At 38.4% G+C, this 21161-nt stretch overlaps 1 protein-coding gene across 13 annotated transcripts in view; it reads right to left on the bottom strand.

Annotated features, from left to right (window-relative positions):
* PPFIA4 (PPFI scaffold protein A4) overlaps window positions 1-21161 on the bottom strand; it is a 186797-nt gene that overhangs the window by 64081 nt on the left and 101555 nt on the right. For 11 of the 13 annotated variants that reach the window (XR_016280398.1, XM_089514242.1, XM_089514244.1 and 8 more), the window contains 7 exons: window positions 19134-19355; window positions 16295-16441; window positions 13486-13624; window positions 10017-10096; window positions 7559-7690; window positions 5322-5384; window positions 3510-3601 (listed from right to left, as the gene is read on the bottom strand). Coding sequence is in view for 12 of the 13 variants with exons in the window: in XM_089514242.1 (XP_089370368.1) it covers window positions 3510-3601; window positions 5322-5384; window positions 7559-7690; window positions 10017-10096; window positions 13486-13624; window positions 16295-16441; window positions 19134-19355 (875 nt within the window). In the remaining variant the exon portion in view is untranslated. The remainder of the gene's footprint in view (window positions 1-3509; window positions 3602-5321; window positions 5385-7558; window positions 7691-10016; window positions 10097-13485; window positions 13625-16294; window positions 16442-19133; window positions 19356-21161) is intronic. The other 2 variants (XM_089514246.1, XM_089514251.1) reach the window with 1 other exon arrangement.

The following is a 21161-nucleotide window of genomic DNA, read 5'->3' as shown; positions in this document are numbered from 1 at the left end:
TGCCCCATCCCGGATTTGTCCCTTCTCAATTGCTGCCCCTCACTCCTGGAACCTTCTTCCCCCATGAGCACAGGTCATCACTTCTTTAACCAGTTTCAAAACTGAGTTGAAGACTATATTGTTCAGGGAACCATTCCCAGGCATTGTGTGATTGTTTATCCAATTGTTATCTAACATTTGATTTGATATTTCATGTTTTTTAATTTGCTGCCTGCTTATTTTTATCTAATTCTATTTTATATTATTATCTATTGTTTTATATGTATTTTGTAGAATGTATGCATGTCATTGGCAGGTTCCATTTTTATCAATTTTATTGTTTGTATGTAGAGCGCTGTGTAAATCTACAGCACTAAAATGCTGTAGATAAAGTATAATAATAATAATCCAAGAACTTCTCTAAAATGAAATTAAGTCCTCAGGAAGAAATTGTCAGCGCAACTGCTGGGGTCCAACAACCACTGTCAGCAACGCAAACGAGTCCTGGGGTTAAATCAGACCAGCTAGCAATTTTAGAAGCTGAAGCATGGCTCCAAAGTCAATTGGGATAACAGCAACTGGATGTCTTCCAGGAACTGAAGCAATGTAGGAACCTCCAGGGACACTCAGCAAAGCGATGCAAGACTTCTTCTGATAAATCACCAGAGAAGCAAGGTCCCCGAAGTGCTCTTTATTCACAGTGCTATAATACAAATACAGATCTCCAAAACTCCAAACAATACCAAACCAACTCCTACAACAAACCCACAAGCTATCACTTGCAACCCCTGGGTTTATATAGACTCCAGACCATGTGGTCTCCCAAACCCAGTGAGTTCCTGTGTGTAACCATGACAAGTGTCACCTGTGCAATCCAGACACATGGTTTCATCATCCATGGCTACGTGCATGTAGACACTGAAGTGTCCTTGAGCCAATGAGCATCAGCTGTGCTAATCAACCTTGTCCTTCTGCTGAATGCTCATGGCCAAACACACACATCAAGCATTTCCCTGTGTGCTGTGTTTTAACCCTTCAAATCCCTGACAGAAATGGGTTCCCCACCTATATTTACTTAACAGTGCCACCCTCCAACCCCTTCATTACAGCCTACCAGTGCCTCTCCATAAATTAAACCTGTTGACAAACTTTGTCAACATTTGGCAAAATTTAGTTTGCCACTGAAATTCAAAATTTGCCTCAATTGAATAGCAAACTTCTAAAAATATTCAACATTATACTGTAGAGAGGGAAAATAATTAATTAAAGATAAAGGGAAGGCAATAACCGACAACCCTGAGGGCATTTTGGAAGTACCCTCCTCCTCTGAGTTTCTCTTTGTGTGTATCACACATTATTATACAATTTCTTGCCAAAGTCATCCGCAGCTTTATCTAACATAGGCTCTGTATTACATACAGCCATTCAATTATTTCTGTCACCCACCTACCTATAAGAAATTCCCAAATACTGAAAATGGAAATGAGTAAGTTCATTTACAAATCCTTTAAAATTAAATACAAATTACATACAAATGAATTAGGAGAACTAATGGTGGGAAACTTGATTATAGGAATTATTCTAACTAATTAGTCTTCAATGAATTAACAACAAGTAGTTACAAGTAAGTGATCTTAGTGATTGGGGATGAGATAACAAAAGATAATAATAGGAAATAAACACTAGAGTTAAATATAAAGTAAATAAAAAATACAATTGGGTTGTGTGTGAAAGTAGTCATTTTTTGCTATAATGAATGGACATTTCTGTACATTTTCAGCTATTTTTTTCTTTATTTATATTCTAAGCATAGGCCACATAAATATCCCCTTTCTTCATGCCCCTCATCTCCAGTCAAGTCCCATTCCTTTGGGTGATCAACCCTTGGTAAACTTGAAAAATAGCCTCCAGGGCCTCAAAGCTGCACTAATGGTATAAAGGTTGCAATCAAGAGGAAAGTGTCTCTCTGTGTTGTAAAAATAAAGACATGTATAAACTCTTAAGATAACAATGTACTAACTAAATCAACATATAACAGCTTTGGACAAATCAGACAATTAGATATCAAGTCTGTACTCAAGTATGATCATAATCTGTCACAATCTAGCTGTGAATTTAACCCTGTTTTATACACTTAAGTGACAGTTATTTTACACATTTCATATGTTGCTGTTTTGAAGCTCATAAGACATCAGCCCTCCAACCTACCAGTGAGGTTTCAGCAATAACAACAAAGTTAGGAAATTAATAGTTAGACAGCAGTAGGTGTTATGCTACCTGATCTTTTTTGCTGGCATGTAACACAGGTGTGCTCTCTCTTGGATCACAAAATGCTGGCAAGCAACCAGATTTTATTCTCACTTGAACTGCATTAGGACAGTTTAAAAATTCAAAGGAAAACATGGAAAGGCTTCCTGATATTTGTAGATGTGGCTGTCTAGATTATTCCAGTTTAGATTCTAGTCAGCTGAACAAACCTTTTTCCAGGATACCTCATCCTATTGATTGACTGGATTTTATATCCCACCTTTCTCTCAAAATGGGATTCAAGCTGGCTGTTCCACCTCACCTCCAGCCTCCACCACCCACTCAACCCCTATTAGCCAGCACTCTGTTCCCACTGAGCATGACAGTTTTTGGAGCTCCTCATTCTATCCAAAGATACATTTCTGATCACCCCCCCTCCCCATTTCGAAAACCTGGCACTTTCCCATGCTGGATGATACAACTTCTCACTTTTCTTAGCTAGCACAAGCAGTGGCAAACCCTCTACCACCACACCCTAGATGTTGTCCAACATGGTACTGCATACACAGCATGCCAATGTTTCTCTTTTTCTATAATTTCAGGCAGGAAACTTTCCCAGCCTCATCTAATATGTCAGGGATTGAAAAGAGATTTATTTATTTTTGAACCTGCAAAAAATACGTTCCACTACAGAACTACTCTTTTTTACCAGTTGAATATAAGAGAAAAGGGTGCTTGATCTCCCACTTATTTTTAAACAGGCTGGAACCGGGAGGCTAAGAAAAAGGAAGCAGTTTCTTTCCACACTAAAGATATCACTGAGAGAAGGAAAAACATGTACACATTTTCTTATGGGTACTTATTTAGGTGTTCCTGCCTCAGTTTTTTTAAATCTGCACAGCTAACACTTATCAACAAATCAACTGAAACAATACATCACCACAAAATAGATTGTATGATGCAACCATTCAATAAACTAAAGATGTGCACTTTACCTGGCATAAAATGTTTTTAATTAAAGCAATATTGTATTGGCCAAAACATTTATTTAAGTTGAATTTAACACTGGTGGGCTCCAAACACAGGTGGCTCAATGTGCAGAACTCAAAGGTGTGAGAAACACTTTATCAATAAGAAATTTACAAAAATTTTAACACAATCAGAGCCAGTGTTTCAGATGCATGTGTATGTACATACATACATCAGTGTAATAATTCTGACAGATAAATTCTTGAATCCTTTGAACATTATACCATGCTACAAAAAAGAAACAGTGTCCTCACCTTGTATGTACACTATCAAGGAAAGATCCACTTCTGGTCTTTAACTGGCCAATTTCTAATCTCAGTTTGTCAATCTCATCTGACAGCCTCCTCTGTTTAGAACAAAACAAGAAATTGTTTCTCTACAGGTAGTTATTGCCAATTATGCTGAATTCAATTAGCACATCTGCACAACCACTTCATGCAATTTAAGGTAAAGTTAATCATGCTGGAGGCAAAGCAAGGGAAAGAAAGGGACATAAAGCAAAAAGATAGAGATAAGGTGGGAAGGTTGCCACTTTCTGATTCCAGACTGTTCGATAAACACAGTAGATGCCACTTGGACACTAAATGTATTCCTGGTGTTATCTGGAAAATGTTTCTGATCATGCTAGCAAAGGATCGCTCAGTAAGTAACTCAGAACCACAGCCAGAATTAACCACCAAGGCTGGGCTTTTCCATTTTATCACTTAACACAATCCTCCATTATAATTTTTCTTTCCAATAGTACACAGAGCAGATATTTGACTTCACGTTAAAGATAAGGTGGAGTAGAAATCTTGTTTATAATGTGATACTGCAGTTTATTGCACCTCACTATGTTGTTTTACATTCTTGAGCTCAGTTTTGTTTGTTTGTTTGTTTGTTTGGAGGGGGCCCTAGAGGGAAAACATAAGGAAAGTTCAGAGGAACAACTTAAATGCAGACCCTTATTTTATTTTTTTAAAATATTCCTGCATGAGTACTCCTCACCCAGACATTGGGGGAAATGGCTCGAGGAGGAGGAGGAGGAGGAGGAGGAGGAGGAGGAGGAGAAAAGTGAATTGTGAGAAAAAAATTAAACTGAGATAGCAGTCTTCGGGATTTAATACTGTCCATTAAAGACAAATTAGTCAGAGATCAGCTATGCAGGCAAACAGATCTCCACTGGCTTGCAATTCGGTTGGTGACTGTGACAGCCACACCACCACATGCCAGTTGCATATGAAATAGTCACGGACTAAATAGACATCTATTCTCCCAGCACCAAAACATAGTGAAGTTTGAAATCTCAGGAGACATTTCTCAAACAGAAGTGTAACCTTAAAGGGAAAATGAAAACAAGCATTTGAGGAAGTAGACTGAAGTCTATAAAAGCACATGCTACCAACTTCTTTCTTTCAGTTAGTCTCAAAGGTGCTACAAGGTCCCTTCACATACAAGTATCCATTGTGTCAATATTATAATCTGGAAAGTGTCCTAGTTATTATTGTTTGTTTCTTTCTCTCTTTCTTTTCACTGTTAATTAACAGCTGACATTCCACACTGGAGATCCACGATTACATGGAGGGTTGATAATGCAATCTGATATATTGAATTCTCCAGTTGAGAAGTCAGTCAGCAGAAACATGGAGAAAGTTAAATCACTACTACCACCACTTGGCAAATATTGGTCATTACACAGACATAAACATATCAATGTGTCTCAGTGACTTGAGATATGTCATTCACAGTTTAACTTTCTCCTTTCTACTTTTTATGTAATGTTCTTTCAACTAGACAAAACAGAGCTACTGTAGTCTTCTGTGAGGACATCCTGCTCACAAAAAAAGAGTGGAATTTGGAATTAGTTCTCTGTCAATAGAGGCACCAACAGGGAAGCATAAAGTTCTGGTAGTAAATTGTGTAATAATGAATATATATGATAAAGCCCTTAAACAGTCACTGCTGTACCTATTAACCATCACAACACAATCACTTGACACCTTTCAAACATGCTATTTCAAGCAGTAAAAATGGACTTAAGCAACATGCCTGCCACTCCTTGCACAATGCCCCAAAGTGGCATTTACCTTGTCATGCTGGTGCTCCTCAATTTGCTTTTGAGTATTTTCCAGTTCTTGCAACAATGTGTTCTTAAAAAGCAAAGGTAAGTAATTATGGAAAGAACCTGATAAAAGTGCTCAAGTGGCCTTATGGAAAAACTTGACAGGGTTTTCAAGATTCAAAACTCTCTACATACAATATCCAACCTATTATGCAAGGACTCTTTGAACAATAGTTCACAGGAGCCTGTGATGAGGATACCAGAGTAAATAACCACTGAACACCAAGTGAAAGATGAATACAGTGGACCCCCTGCTCCACCGTGTAAGAGAAATGCTGTGGGAACTCAAGTACCGTTGTTTTGAATGGTGGCGTGCTCCTGTGCGTTGTGCTGTGCGTGCACCATTGATCAAAAATGGGCTCACTGTCCGCATGACCTTTAGTCTGAGTATGGTGAGCTCACATATGGTGCAGTGACACTATATTTAAAAAGTCTGTCTTGCAGGAAACATCTTCTGAGGGCCAAGCTAGAAATGTCGTAAAATGTTGCTGTATGCAGTACTTTGAGCAATCTCAAAGAAAGCTGTGTACAGGTTTACAAGTAAATTACTTACACAGTGTAAGTGAAATACTTTCAGCTTTATAATATTTTAAATTAGTATTATCAAATGAAAATAGTTTGAAGTGGCCACAAAGGTCACATACTTATCAATGCCAAAACTCATCCAGAAAGCACTCTTTCTGAAGAAGAGTGGGAAACAATTAGGCTTTCAGCCCAGAATATTACTCCCCCATATTGCACTGAATCCTGTCCTGGATATAATACATGCAATACCTGGATCCATTTCCTGGACATAATGCATGTGAAAAACTCTTATTCAGTGTCAGTATAAATGAAGCAATGCAAAAGCTAGTGGCCCACTGACACTCTAAATTCTAGTTTCATTAGCTAGAAAAGATTTTGCATACATGGCTGTGAGCCAAGCCTGATTATCACGATGTGCACTACTTGATGCCTGCATAGGAGTTTCCTGAAGATGCACTTCCTGAAAATGGTAGGTAGAAAGCAGTATGAATAAAGCCTTCCTGTGAGTACATCCACAGGCATACTGTTAACATAGCAGGGCTGGCAATTTACAATGAGTTGAACATAGGCAAGACAGGGCATGAGATATGCTTTGGATGCTCTGATCAGCAGATTTTAATCAAGTAGTCCTCACTATCATCCTAGCTCCCAATTATTTCATAATCAAGTAAAACTTTAGCTATTCATGTGGGAAGGCTTCTAAACAACTCAGGTAACAAGAAAATTAGAAGTTAATAAAGATGCATAAAAAAACAGGTGTTTTCATTCAAGAGCATTAACTGTATATGATGGAAAGAAAAAGCTTGGACTGCTGTACATGTCCAGCAGCCCCCAAAGCTACTTTTAGATGCCAAGCCCCCTCAGAATCATGTCTCAATATGAGAATTAAAACATATACATTTTGGAGTCAAAAATGGTCACCTACCCACCATTTAGAGAGCATGGTGGCTAATTCTGCCATGTTTTTAAACCCCTGGAAAAATTTAGGCCCAGAAGAGGCCTTTTAAAAAAAACAGGTAGTAAAATGGAAATCAACTAGAGGATGTCAACCATAGTGCCTGTAGGTGGACATACATCCCTCCAAGATCCCACTGACGGCCATTGTGGTGCTTCAGCCCCTAAGAGTTGCCCACCTAGATGTTCTACATGTAAACTAGATCTCTTATCATATACTGGCAGCACTTCTTAGATTACAGCATCCCAACTACTGGAAAAATCCTGAAGTGAAGAAGGGCTGCTTTAATACAATCAAAAGTCCTACAGCTATGATCCAATTAGACTTTCCGCTCCTCTATTTGAAAACAGTTATTATTTTTCAAGATGTGCAAGATAGCTGACAGGTCACTGCACTCTGATTGTGTGAAAAGATTTAGAATAAAAGGGAACTGAACTGGCTAGTGAAAATTCAAAGCAACAAATCTGAGACCCTTTTCTACATAACTGGTCTCCATGATACTCTACCAACAACAATTTCCTGATATTACTTTTAGAAGAATCCTTGGTTTGTATATTAGCACTGAGAGTTAATTGATCAAGAATAGGAATTATCTGATAAATCAGAAACCTCAACTGTTTTAGGGTGAATTTTTTAGACCCCCTCCCCCAATAATTCCAATTTTCAAAAACATTATCTTTTCCCTCTTGAATACAACATAGTGAAAGGATCAGTTCTAATACCTTCTCTTCAAGGGCTGCCATCCGTTCTTTCAGATGAAGCTGAAGCCGTTCATTGGATTCACTCAGAAGTCTATCTACAGTATCAGACAGCCGCTTGTTATGTTCCTCATTCATTTTCTCCCGCTGACGAGCCTGTAGGACAAGATGAGCCAAGTAATTCCAACCAAACTGCTTTTCCCAAAGACTGCAGAAAATAACACTAAATATTAATGAATCCCAGAAATCACACTCCATTTTATATAACCCATATATAACCCACCCTCCATTTTACAAAATCTCCTCCGAACAAATCTGACCAAGAAAACCCTATGAGAGGTTCACCATAAGTCAGAAACCACCTGAAGACACACAACAACAACAATTTTCATGTATAGAAGTCTTTAAAACCATTCCAAGAGCACAGCTCTGATCGAATGATTTAAGAGAGGACCCACTTTCTGTAATTTGTTCTGCTTCTTCAATTTATACCACTTGAGAGAATCCAATCTGTATGAATATTAATCACATCAAAAATTAGAAATGATCTATACAATCAATTTGACTTTATATTTTATTCCAGAATATAAGAATAACAAAATCTTTCACTGTCAACTATTGTACTATTGCCAGTATTTTTATCTGAATAAGTATTAGGAGCACCTAAAATGGTTTCTCAGAAAACTATCTGATTAGTAAACAAAGCCAGAGTTGGCCACAGGGTAAGAGTGGAGTCATAGGTTATTTTCATGCAAGGCTTTTTATAACAGAATGGTATGTTAGCATCAGCAAGAAGGGAGCCTTTTTGCATGAGCTTCCTGCTATTTAATTTTCCTCCTGCAGCAATCCTAGTCTTTTTGCCATCAAAAATAATCCATTTGTTTGCCCAGTTCACAGTATTGTTCTGGGTTTTCTTACTTTCCCTTTCATAAGTATCTCAATGCAGGGATCAAGTGTGTGTATTTGGAGTGTGCAGGAGATGTGATTACCCCATTTTTACTTTATTTCCATCAAGGGAGGTAGAAAGGAGGTCAGAGTACACCACAGATGACATTTTCCCTGGGGAATATCATGATCTCCCTGAATCTTTCTTTTTGTTTTTTTTAAATGCATTGTGTATTGTCTTTATAGAAGTACAGCAGCAAGAAAGACCACGGGACTATCTGAAGTAATGTTGCAAAAACCTGTACTAAAAGTGGGACTTGCAGAATGGGGAAAAGTGGCAACAGCCTCCTGAGAAACAGCCAAATGAGCATGAGTGTAGGGAACTGTTTGATGTAGTTACTGGGTGGCCTTCTAAAACTGAAAGCTATAGTGTGGGTGTCTGCTACAATCACGGGACCCAAACTGAAGCACTAAACATAGTGTTACAATCCCAGTAGCATACTGATGGTACAAATCCAGCTTCTGTAGTGAAACAAGTTGCTAGTATGAAAAGGACTACAGAGTGTTCTTTTTTACCTTATTAGTTCAATTCACTTCACAAATACAGCAACCATCTGAATGGCTCCATGTAACTATACCATATACAGAGTTGAACTATGAAAAACTTTCCTGTGTAACTGCATAGTACAGTTTTAAACATGACATTACAATCCATCCCTTAAAAAATAAGCTGCAATAATGTGGTTGAAAATTTGCCAAGATCAATTGAGAAGCTGCTCTTCACAGTACAGTCATTACTGTATTTTCTGGCGTATAAGACTACTTTTAACACAGGAAAATCTTCTCAAAAGGTAGGGGTCGTCTTATACGTTGGGTGTTGTCTTATAGGGCAGGTGCTGAAACCTCCAAGCTGGACTGGAGAATCTGCAGTCGCCGCATATGGTGGGGGAGCTCACAAACGACTGCGGCTGCATCCCCACCATATGCGGCAACCACTGTACAAGTACGGTAGAAGAAAATCCACTCACTAGGATTCATGGAAAGAAGTGACTTAACACAGTCCTGATGACAAGGTGAGGGGGTGCCTCACTGGGAAGGTGTAAGTGAAGGGCGGAGCAAGCTGCAGGTGTCTGAGACACCTGGGGTATGGAAAAAAGAGCTGTGTTTGCGCTACCGCTCTGATAGTCTTGGAGACAGGCAGGGCTGGGCAGGCAAGGAGAGCTGACCAATCTAAGCAGGCTTTGTAGACAACATGTTTTCCTGCTACGTACCTGCATGTCATAAGCATTTGAAGTAAAATTACCATATTGAAATCAAATCTAATGTTTTTTTAATTTTTATTTGGTGTGCATTGGAAGAGGGGTAGTCTTATACGGCGTGTATATACCAAACTCCATATTTTAACTGGAAAAGTTGGGAGTCGTTTTATACGCCCAGTCATCTTATATGCTTGAAAATATGGTATCTGATACCACTTGAAAATGAGACATAGGTATACTTTCTGCAACAATATCCTGACCTGAACTGGTTTGCTGTAAGGGAAGTGTTAGACATTACAAGAAGTCCGGTATTGTGTACCATAAGGAAACCAACCTACCCGTGACAATTCTTGGTTCTTTTCCTCCAATTGAGTCTCCAGCTGCCGAAGTCGTTCTTCAATACTGCCGTGCCTTTCCTCTGCCTACAGAGAAGACATTCTCCAAGTAGTGAGCAATATTTACAAGTGTTGGGAATTTGGGATGGAGAAAGATGTGTTTTTGTACAAAATCTTATGTATACAGTAGTCAGACATAAGTCCCTACAATACAGGGATGTAAGAAGTCACTGTGATGGATTTGTTTTAATTAAAGATTGGGTGGCATACCTATTTAGATGACAAACTGATAACCTGTGAGATGCTGGAAACAGGCTCTCAGACCTGTTGCTGGAGTAATGATAAATGAATACACAAGAGGATGTTTGAATTTAAATCTAAAATAACTTTGCACCAAACTAGAGGCTGGTAAGAGTGCAGGATGGGACATTTGAATCTTGCTATACAGCAGAGGTAAGCATCAGGCAGCCCACAGTAATAGAATCAGAGTTGGAAGAGACCACAAGGGCCATCCAGTCCAAACCGCTGCCATGCAGGAAATCTCAATCAAAGCATCCCCGACAGATGGCCATCCAGCCTCTGTTTAAAGACCTCCAAGGAAGGAGACTCCACCACACTCTGAGGGTTTGTGTTCCACTGTCAAACAGCCCTTACTGTCAGGAAGTTCCTCCTAATGTTGAGGTGGAATCTCTTTTGCTCCAGGGGCAAAGCACAGTGGCTGCAGTGCTGGAGAGAGGCAGGGAGTGAGGGGTCTTGGCTGGCTTAATCCCAATTGCCTTGGATTTCCAAGTAAGAAATAAGTTTTCAGGCACACAAAGGCAATACTTGATCATGGTATCATGGCTTGATGTTGTGGACTTCTGTGTGTGCCTGAGAGTGACATCTGAATTTCTGAATTCCTGAGCTTGGGCAGAGTGCCCCAAGCCTACCTCTCAGGGTCGTTGTTGTACTGTCAGGACCATTTGGGTTGTGTGATGTGAATGTGATGTCCCTGAGAGAGAGAGAGAGAGTGTGTGTGTGTGTGTGTGTGTGTGTGTGTGTGTTAGTGGTTAAATATGCCTCTGAGCATGGGCAGAGCACCTGGTAAGTTGGCATCCCTGCCCTATCTTCCCAGAATTTTGTTTTGTGGCTCTCTTTTCGTTCCCTTTTCCATTGCCATCCATACTGCAGAAATAATCCAGTTTGGCACTGCTTCTAACTGCAAGGCTCCCTGCGATGATGGGATTCTGGCCACAACAAACCACCAAGCCCAGAATTTCATGCATGGAGCCCTGGCTGCCGGTAAAAGCAGTGTCTCAACATGTCACAACAAACTACAATTCCCAGGATTCCCTGGTTGAACAAGGGAATTGCCTCCACGCTTCCAGATCACAGCCCTAGAGAATGAGTCTACAGGATATCAGTGTTGCTAATTTAAGTCCAGTTCTTCAGCTGCATTTGGATTTAATAATGATAATAATGGTGATGATGACAGAGAGATCTTGTAGCACCTTTGAGTCTCACTGAAAGAAAAGTTGGCAGCATGAGCTTTCCTAGACTTAAGCGTACTTCCTCAGATGCATGGGAATTGTAGTTCATTGTGGCACCAGAGCTCTTTCTCACAAAACTACACTTCCCAGGGTTCCCTAGCACTGAGCCAGGGCAGTTAAAGCAGTCTCAAACTGGATTATTTCTGCAGTGTGTCTTGGACCTAACTCAGGCTGCATCTTCACTCCAGACTCCAGAGACAACCCAGTTTCATACCGTTTTTACTGCCATGGCCCAGTGCTATGAAATCCTGGGAATTGTAGTTTGTTGTCACACCAGAGTTTGCTGAGAGAGAAGGTTAAATGTCTCTGAAAACTAGAATTCCCAGGATTCCCTAGCACTGAGCCATGACAATTAAAAGGGTGTCAAACTGGATTTATTTCTGCAGTGCGGTTGCAGCCTAACACTTTTCTATTTGGCACAAAGCTTTCTGAACCCCCTTCATGTCAAAATAAATATCTTAAAAGGACTGAAAGATTCTTTGTTTGGTTCAATGGTGATTTTCAGGGTTGAAATAAGTTACAATTATTTTTATTCAATTATGTTTACGTTTATTTGCAAAACATTTGCCATTTTAACATTATGGGAATTTTCCGGGAATTGTGACTGAATATTCCATGTGATCTGGGGGGATTCAGCGGGTTTTGGACAAACATTTCCGGGAATTATCTCCGAGGCTTGTTGGCAACACTGGTTGTGTAGTAAGATTTCAGCCAAGTCAGACCTGGAGAGAGTATTTTCCTTTGACAAAGATAAGTCCACAGAAGAAGAAAGATAAAACCCACCAAGAAGAAAGAGCAAGGTATTTAAGAAGGACTATTGAGAAAAAGGAGATCATTTCATGTTTTTGTGTTTAGTCTTTTGTTCAGGCTGTGTTCCTAAGAGCCAGAAGTCTTGCTACACCCAAAGTCCATAGTATCGCTCTTGGGACAAAACACTAATTATATACAGAAATTATAAATTTTGAAGTACAGTACACAAATTATAAAGTAAATAAATAACTAAAGTGGGTTAGAGAAATAGTAATTTTTAGTTATTTAAAACATGTTAAATATACATAGCAATATTTCTGGTATTTTACTCTGAGCCCTACTCACTTAGGCACCACCCCTTTTATTCAAGTTCCTCTTTTATCTCATGGTCCAAACTTTGGATATGTGGCCACAACCCTTTTGGGCATGCAGCTCAGTTTGTCAGTGCCCCTGCTGCTTCAGAACAAGCCTACATTTTGCTATACGCTGTTTTAGCATCTTCCTTACTCATATCAGTTCTGTTTGTATTTATCAAATTAACAAGGTTTGCATAAATCTCACAAGATTGTACAGTGGACCCTTGTTATAAGCTGGGGTTTGGTTCTAAGATCCCCCATATATAACGAAATCTGTGTATGCTCAAGTCCCATTAAATATAATGACACAGCAAAATGGTGTCCCCTATTAAAAAAATGGAAAATCAAGGTTTGATATTTGAAATTTATACTTTTTTTGAACATTTTCAAACTGTGTATGTTTGAATCCATGCTACAATTCTTATCTTAAGACATGTCCTCATGAAAATAGCTGACTATGATGGCACAGCCACAATAAATGGTTCTCAATCTCAAACTCACCTAACCTCAAGCAATTCTGTGCATTTTGACAGCAGTTTGTTTTATTTTATCCTTGAGGAATAAATTTTAACCTCATAATCTGTGGTCACAAAACAGAAAACCCAGCATGATCAGCTATTACAATATTAAAAATCTTCTTATCAGAAGCCATCATCCGAAAAGATAACTCATGTCAACCACCCAATGGATGCAACAGAGAGAGGTAAAAGTCATATCAAACATAACTAACAGCTCTATGTCTTCTAACACTCTCTCCAATCCCAAGAAAGTTGTAAAACCTGGACAGAAGCTAAACTCTAAAAGCATTCTGGACTTGGGTACCAATTCCTGCTGTACTTGCCTTGGTGAGTGCAGCTATCCTTTGGGCCAATTCAGCCTCCACCTCAGGCAAAGTCTCAGCTTTCCTCATTGTCTGTTGCAATTTCTGCTCAGCCAGTTCTAGAAGCTCCTGGAGGTGACGTGCCTTTTCCTCACACTGCAGAACAAATGCAGAAAGTTGGTAATTAATATATGGAGATGGGACTGTTAAACACAGCTCCAACATGTACCACAGCCATGTTGTCTAATGCACATATTCAAGTGTGAGTCAAAGAGGAGACTCATTTCTGTGGTGGCACATATATTTAACACTATGGAAACTACATGTCAATTTCAACTGTTTAAATTGTTTTCAACTATTTAAACTGTTTTAAATTGTTAAATTATTTAAACTGTTTTCATTATATAAACTGCAGTGCAACTTTGTGATTATTTTTCATTTGTTAAAGGTTTTACAAACTGAACATTGGCATATTATGTTCTTTAAAGAAATAAAAAAGTATAGCCTATGAAAAGTAAGTTCTCACAAATGCTTCATAGAACTGTAATCCTGTCCATCTTAGGTATTTATTTATTTGAAATATTTATGTATCACCTCCCAGCCCACAAGGGTTCCCAAGAGCCCCTGAAGCCCCCATGATGATGAACAAATAAAAACTAATTAAAACACTATTTAAAAACTCCTAAATCAGTCTAAAAACAATCACAGAATCCAGTTAAAACAGTAATTTAAAATATTAAATTCCTTGAGGAACAGCATTGTTTTGGCTGCCTGCCAGAAGCTTAAAAGAAATGGAGCCAGCATAACCTCCTTGGGTAGGGAGTTCCACAGTCAAAGAGTTGCTTCAGAAACAGCCCTGTTACATATGCCGATCAACCTAACTTCATAACATGTTGAGACACGTAACATGGCCTCCTTTGAAGGTTTCAAATTTCTGGCCGATTCATATGGCAGGAGGTGGTTTTTCATATATTTTGGGCCCAAGTCATTTAGGGCTTTGTAGCTCCTTGAATTTTGCTCAGGAGTAAATTGGAAGCCAGTGCAGTTCTTGCAGGAACAGAGTTATAGGGTCTCTAAAATGCATACCTGACACCAATCTGGCTGCTGCACTTTGCATTAATTGCAGCTCCCAAACACTTGTGAAGGGCAAACCCACATAGACTACATTACAACAGTCTAAGACATGAACCACTATGGCCAGATCTGCTTTCCCAAAGAAAGACACAGTTGGCACACCACCCAAAACAGAAAAAAGGCACCCATTTCCACTGCAGCAACCTGGCTTTCCAGGAGCAGCACTGGGTTCAAGAGCATCCTGCAAGCTATAAATTCTGATCTTTTGGAGGGAGTGCAACTCCATCCAGAACAGGCTGTGATCCCAATCATACTAATCTATGATTGGGATCACAGCTTGTTCTGGATGGAGTTGCACTCCCTCCAAAAGATCAGAAGCACTTCCATCTTGTCTAGAATAATCCTCACATTATTCACTGATATCCAGACCTTTTACTGCACCCAGGCTATGATCCATTACTACCACAGCCTCATTGCCACTAGTTATAAAGGAGAGCTACAGCTGGATAGCATCAGCATACTGATGATACTCAACCACAAAGCTGTGGATGACCTCTCCTAGTGGTTTCATGTAGATGTTAAAAAACACAATGGACAGTATGGGACCCCACATGCTAATGACCAAAAGGCTGAACAACAGAGCCCCAACATCACTCTCTGGGAGCGTTCAGCCAAGAATAAATGGAAACACTGCAAAACAATGCTCCCAAGTCATATATCAACCAAACAATCCATGGTCAGTGGAACCAAGTGCTACTGAAAGATCCAGGAGGAGCAACAAGGACACACTCCCCCAGCCCAACTCGTGGTGTAGGTCCACCAAGGCTGTTTCTATCCCATAACCAGATTGGAATGGATCCAGGTAATCTTTTCCATGCAAGAAAGCTTGTACTTGTGCTGTGCTGCCCTTGAACCTTACTTGCTCTTGAACCTTACTTAGAAAGAGGAGATTAGACAATGGCCATTAGTTACCTAGGTGGGGTCCAGTGATGTTGTTTTTCAACAAAAGTCTTACAATTGCTTTTTTTAGAGAGGTTGGACCACCTCCAATGGTTCAGGCAGGGGGACAGTTGGGCAGCAGGGTGGATGGGCACACCAACAGAACCCCCAGAGGTGATGATGCTGGTCAAGTCTCCGTGACAAGAAGACCTACACAATGAATGGCTTGGGACCTGGGCTTTTTAATGGCAACCTGCTCCCATGTGAATTTCATTGATCAGATAAGCATCTGAAGTGCCTTCTTTGGGTACTTCCAAGGTAGGCCTTTTCAGATGTAGTATCCTATTTGTCGAACATTCTCCACAAAGAAGAGAGTACAACAGGCAAAGAGATTTTTATTTATTTCACTAGGCTTTTTCACTTTCTTAATTCTATTCATTAAAATAATTAATAAACTCATTCTTTTAACAACTTTGCTATTTTAAACATTGCTTTATTTTTTCATTTTTTATGTTATGCTATTTTTGTGGTATTGTAAAGTGCCATGGAAATTTATTTCATTCAGTGAGACATACAGTATATTTAAAAATATTTAAGGATAGCCAAACTCAACTGCCCAGCTGAACAGTGGGTACCAGGAGTGAAGGAAGAGGTAGTACTTCTGAAACAAAATTCCATAGGTTAAAAAGAAGATGCATTTAGGCAAAACGTCCAGCTGAGGAAACAAAAGGAGTATTCAAACAGAAATCCTGTATACCTTTTAGCCAGATTGCCCCTAGTATTCTAGATGGCATGGGAGCAAAGGCCCATTACCTGGCGATGGAGAGACTCTTTATTGGCCAGTTCATTTTCCAGTTTGTCATTGAGGTCATGAATGGAAGTGGCTTCTCTCTGGGCTGCCAGATAGCGCTTCTCCAGAGTAGTGATCCTCTCCTCCATATCTTCTTTTTGTGCTAAAGCCTGGAAGGATAAGGCATGAAAGAAATCACTTACTTTGCAACTGTATGCCCCTGAAGCTGTCACAACTCTCTATATGAACAAGGTAACTAGAAGTAATACCACAGACTGATAAAAGTCAGCTCCTGCATTCGGTGCTTCATAGCAAAATGAGGATCCCATTATAACTAGAGTACAGCACAGATGAACAAGAGGAAATCTTAAAATGTAAACTCCCCTGCATAAATAGGCTGATTCCATACCAAATCAGACTACTTTTCAAGCTGGGCCTAACTCAAAGAGTCCTAGGTCTGAAGCTTTGAAAAAAATACATTAATTAAATTGTAAAATTGTTATTTCATTAGATTTTTCCCCTAACTCTGTTGAACTCTAAAGATTTCCTGATTAACACTGTTGTTAATTCTACACTTTAATGAGTTAATTATGTAGGTTACTGGAATTTGTTAGGCAGTGGACTGGTATTCTCTTTGTCAGTTCAAAAGAGCCTGAGCTCTTACAAGGACAGGAAGAATTAGGATTAGGGGAAATGCATAATATAAGGAATCCTGGTGGCACAGTGGATAAATGCCTGTACTGCAGCCACCCACTCACAAACCACAAGGTTGCGAATTTGATACCAGCCAAGGACTCAAGTTCAACTCAGGCTTGCATCCTTCTGAAGTCGCTAAAATGAGTACTCAGCTTGTTGGGGGCAATTAGCTTACACATTGTAAACCGCTTAGGGAGTGCTTTAAGTGCATTGATAAGCAGTATAGAAATGTACTTGCTATTGCTATATGGTTCACTGCTGGCTATCTTGTGCATTTTAACAATCACACCAAGAAAATTCCATTAAAATTCAATTAAAATCCCAAGAAAATCCCTTAGAGTCACCATAAATCAGACGTGACTTTGAAGGCACACAACAACACAGAGGATCAAAAAGCCCAGGCTGCCAGAGTGCATATTTTGGGCTGCTTCGACAGTCACCAGTCTCTGGATTACCTTGGTTATTTCCTGAAGCTTTACTGAAAACATTTTACATGTATCATGGGAAACAGAGACAGACAACAAAATGAATGAATACAAGCATAACTTTCTTTCATTAACTTAATAATACAAGAAATGTGAATAAGTATATTTGTTCAACCATGTTCTTTATATACCCTGCTTTTTGACTGAGAGTGAGCAGGAACCAAGCATGCCATGATTCAATTGTGCAGATTTTTTTGTAAAAAAAATTGTATTTTTTGTTTGTTTGTTTTCAGGTAAGCACTGAAAACATTTTTCATTAAGAATCTTCTATTCTTGATTCGCTGACAAATATCTACACCCATCCACTTGTGCTGCACTTATAAGTGGATCAGTGTCTTCTAGATGAAATATACATATCACTCCTTACCTATCTTTAGCATCACTTCTTATTACTATTTAATATATAAGGTACATCAAACGCAAATAAATAGTGTGTATATAGGTGGAGGGGGAAAAGAGAAATGTACATCTTTGACAAAACGTAATTGAAGATGTTGTAAGATGGAATTCCGTCTTTCAGGCCTGTTTAAATATTTGAAGGGATGTAATATTGAGGATGGAGTAAGCTTGTTTTCTGCTGCTCCAGGAGATAAGACACGGAGCAAGGGATTCAGCCTACAGGAAAAAAGATTCCAGCTCAACATTAGGAAGAACTTCCTGACAATAAGAACTGTTCAACAATGGAAAACACTCCCTTGGAGTGTGGAAGAGGTTTTTTCTCTGGAGGTTTTTTAAAGTGGCTGGATGGCTATCTGCAGGGGTGCTTTGATACTGCCTGTATGGCCCTTGTGGTCTCTTCCAGTTCTATGATTCTAGGACAGTATTTCTCAGCTTGACAGTTTCCATATATGCTAGATTCTCTATATCAACGTACAACAAATGTATTATGAGTGTTATATAGTCCATCTAGAAAAAATTCCCTTGGGAGAAGACAAAAAGGACACTTTTAAATGAGCCAATATCAAAGTGTGCCCAGGGCTAGTGTGTGTTAATGGTGAAAACCGTCATGTTATTTCTCTGTAAATCCTACAGGCTGTTCTGAAAACCAGTGGATTAAGTAATAAATTAATTAACAACAATGAAATGGATTAAATAAATTCAATTATTAGTGTTAGTGAGAATGCATTAACTTCCTAATTTCAAATATTCAACACTGACAAATTAATATTTAATCCTAACATTTCAAGCTCTCCCACATCCTTCCTCCACCACCTATTTGTCTTCCCTGAAACCCTCTCCCAATTTTAACTACTTAAAATGCCTTACCTTGAGGAGGAGTGTCAAATACAAAGGGCTTTATTATGGTAAGTTCCCATGATTCTCAAGAAGAAATAATGGCCTGTGCACCATTTAGTGCCACACAATGCAGCTGATAAGAGCCCCTCCTGCCATCCCTTCACCCTTTCCTAAAGTACACAAAGATTTAAATATCCTACCTTAATGCTCAAAATTCAAGTAATTTTCAGGGCATGCTGGAGAAGGCATGAGGTATTTCTAGCTATGACACAACTGCTTGTCATTGAAGACCCAGTGTTATAAATGCTAACAATATTACACCGCAAACACAAACTCAGGCTATTCTGTTTTTGCCACACCTTCAAAATCTATAAGGATTTTAAAACAGATTCAGAGTTTTCCCCTCTGTGATGTAACTTATATTGCTGGAACATAGTTCTCTAACCTCTCGTAGATCCCTCTGGTACTTGCTGCTCATTTCTTCTGATTTGATTAGATCCCTCCTGGCGGTGCTTAAATCTTCTTCCAGCTCAGCAACACTGGCAGCCAGAGCGGCTATCCGCTCTTTAGCTTGTGCTAGCTCAAAGTTTTGCTTTTCTAGAAGTTCTTGCAGTTCCACAGCATGGCTTGCCTCATCATCTGCGTGTACAGAGCCATTTGGGAGTCTCTGTCAAGTGACATAACAAAGAACTAAGTTCCAAAGAGTATATAATATTCAGTGCAACACAGCAACAAGTGATATTGCTAAAAATTAACTTCCCACATGCCAAAAGACCAGTACCTGAAAGCAGAAATCGAACACTGACAATATAAAAGAAAAGATGTTTGCGAAAAACAGCTCCTAGTCAGAACACACTGTGCTACTAGCCTGTCTTTCCCTACATAACCATTTTTTTCCAATTAGGAAAAGCAACAGAAGTAGTAATGGAGGGTGTCCACTATCACCAATATTATTTGTAATGGTTATAGAGTTGTTAGCGAATGTTATAAGAAATGATAATAGTTTAGAAGGAATAGGACTTTTAAAAAACCATAAAATTTGTTTATTTGCCGACGATACATTATTAACTATTAAAAATTTATTGGACAGATTGGGAAAAATAAAAGAACATTTAAAGATATTTGGAGAAATGACAAGGTTACAGATTAATTTGAATAAATCAGAAATGATGATATTTAATTATACAAAAAAGAGGAATCTGAGTTTATAAAACAAAAAAGTTTAAAGATAAGATTAAGAAGTAATATAAAATATTTAGGAATAAATATAACGAAAGATTTAAAGGAAATGGAAGATAAGAATTTGGTAGTACTAAGGAAAGAAGTGGAGAAAAATTGGCAGAATGTTTTTAAAAATCCAATTATCCTGGTTTGGAAGAATTGCATTAATCAAGATGAAAATATTACCAAAATTAAAATTTTTATTCAGAATGATACCATTAAAAGTGTTGGAAACCGAACTGAATAAATGGCAACAGCTAATAAATATATTCTGTAATGGAGGTAAAAGAACAAGATTAAATAAACAATTTTGGTATAAAACACAAAGAGAGGAAGGGTTAGGCCTTCCCAATATAAAAGGATATTATGAGGCTAATCAATTGAGATATGTGATGGAAGGTATGTCTGGTGGGATAGATTTAGAATGGTTAGAAGTAGATATAGAGGAAGTAGATATGAGAATATGGAATATTTTTTAAGAACTTTACTAGGAAAGAAATAAAAATTATTGGAAACCCACTTATGAAAAATTTAATAGAAATATGTTATAGACATAAAAAGGACTTAATGAATGAAGACTCAATAATAACACCAATAATAATGGAAAAGAAATTGCCAAAGAACTTGAGAAGATTGTTAGATAAGGAGTTAAGGAAAGGAAAATAGACAGAATAGAAGACTGGATAGATGTAAGAATAGAAAAAGGAAATATAAAAGAAACACTTATAGGAATAAAAATTTCATGGTTTCACTATATGCAAAAAAAATCTTAAGTATACTCTTTTTTATGATCTGAAATAATTACTTTTGAAAATGATATATGAATGCTATCTCTCCATGGTTAAACTGGCAGGAATGTAGAAAGAGGTGAACAACAATTGTTGGAAATGTAAGAAGAGAGTTGGTTCATTTTTCCATATGTGGTGGAAGTGTAAAAAAGTAAAAACATTCTGGATGATGCTTAGATTTCATTTCCAAAAAAAATTGAAAGTTGAATCAGAATTAAAACCAGAACGCTTTTTACTTGGGATTTTTTATTAAGGCTCTATATGAGAAAAAGAGCATATAAGGTTAATATGGCATATGGTGACAGCAGCATGAATAGCTTATGCTAAATATTGGGAAAGAGTTGATTGTCCACCAAGTGGTTAAAAAAATAATTGGACGTAGCAGAAATGGATAAATTAACATATTTATTAAATAATAATAAAATAATAAATAAAACATTTATTTTTATCCCACTTTTCTGTGA

The sequence above is a fragment of the Sceloporus occidentalis genome, unplaced genomic scaffold (assembly GCF_023333645.1).
Source record: "Sceloporus occidentalis isolate IW3139 unplaced genomic scaffold, rSceOcc1.0.p SCAF_3, whole genome shotgun sequence".
NCBI lineage: Eukaryota > Metazoa > Chordata > Lepidosauria > Squamata > Phrynosomatidae > Sceloporus > Sceloporus occidentalis.
The sequence above is the reverse complement of the archived record's forward strand: the minus strand, read 5'-3'. Positions and strand labels throughout refer to the sequence as shown.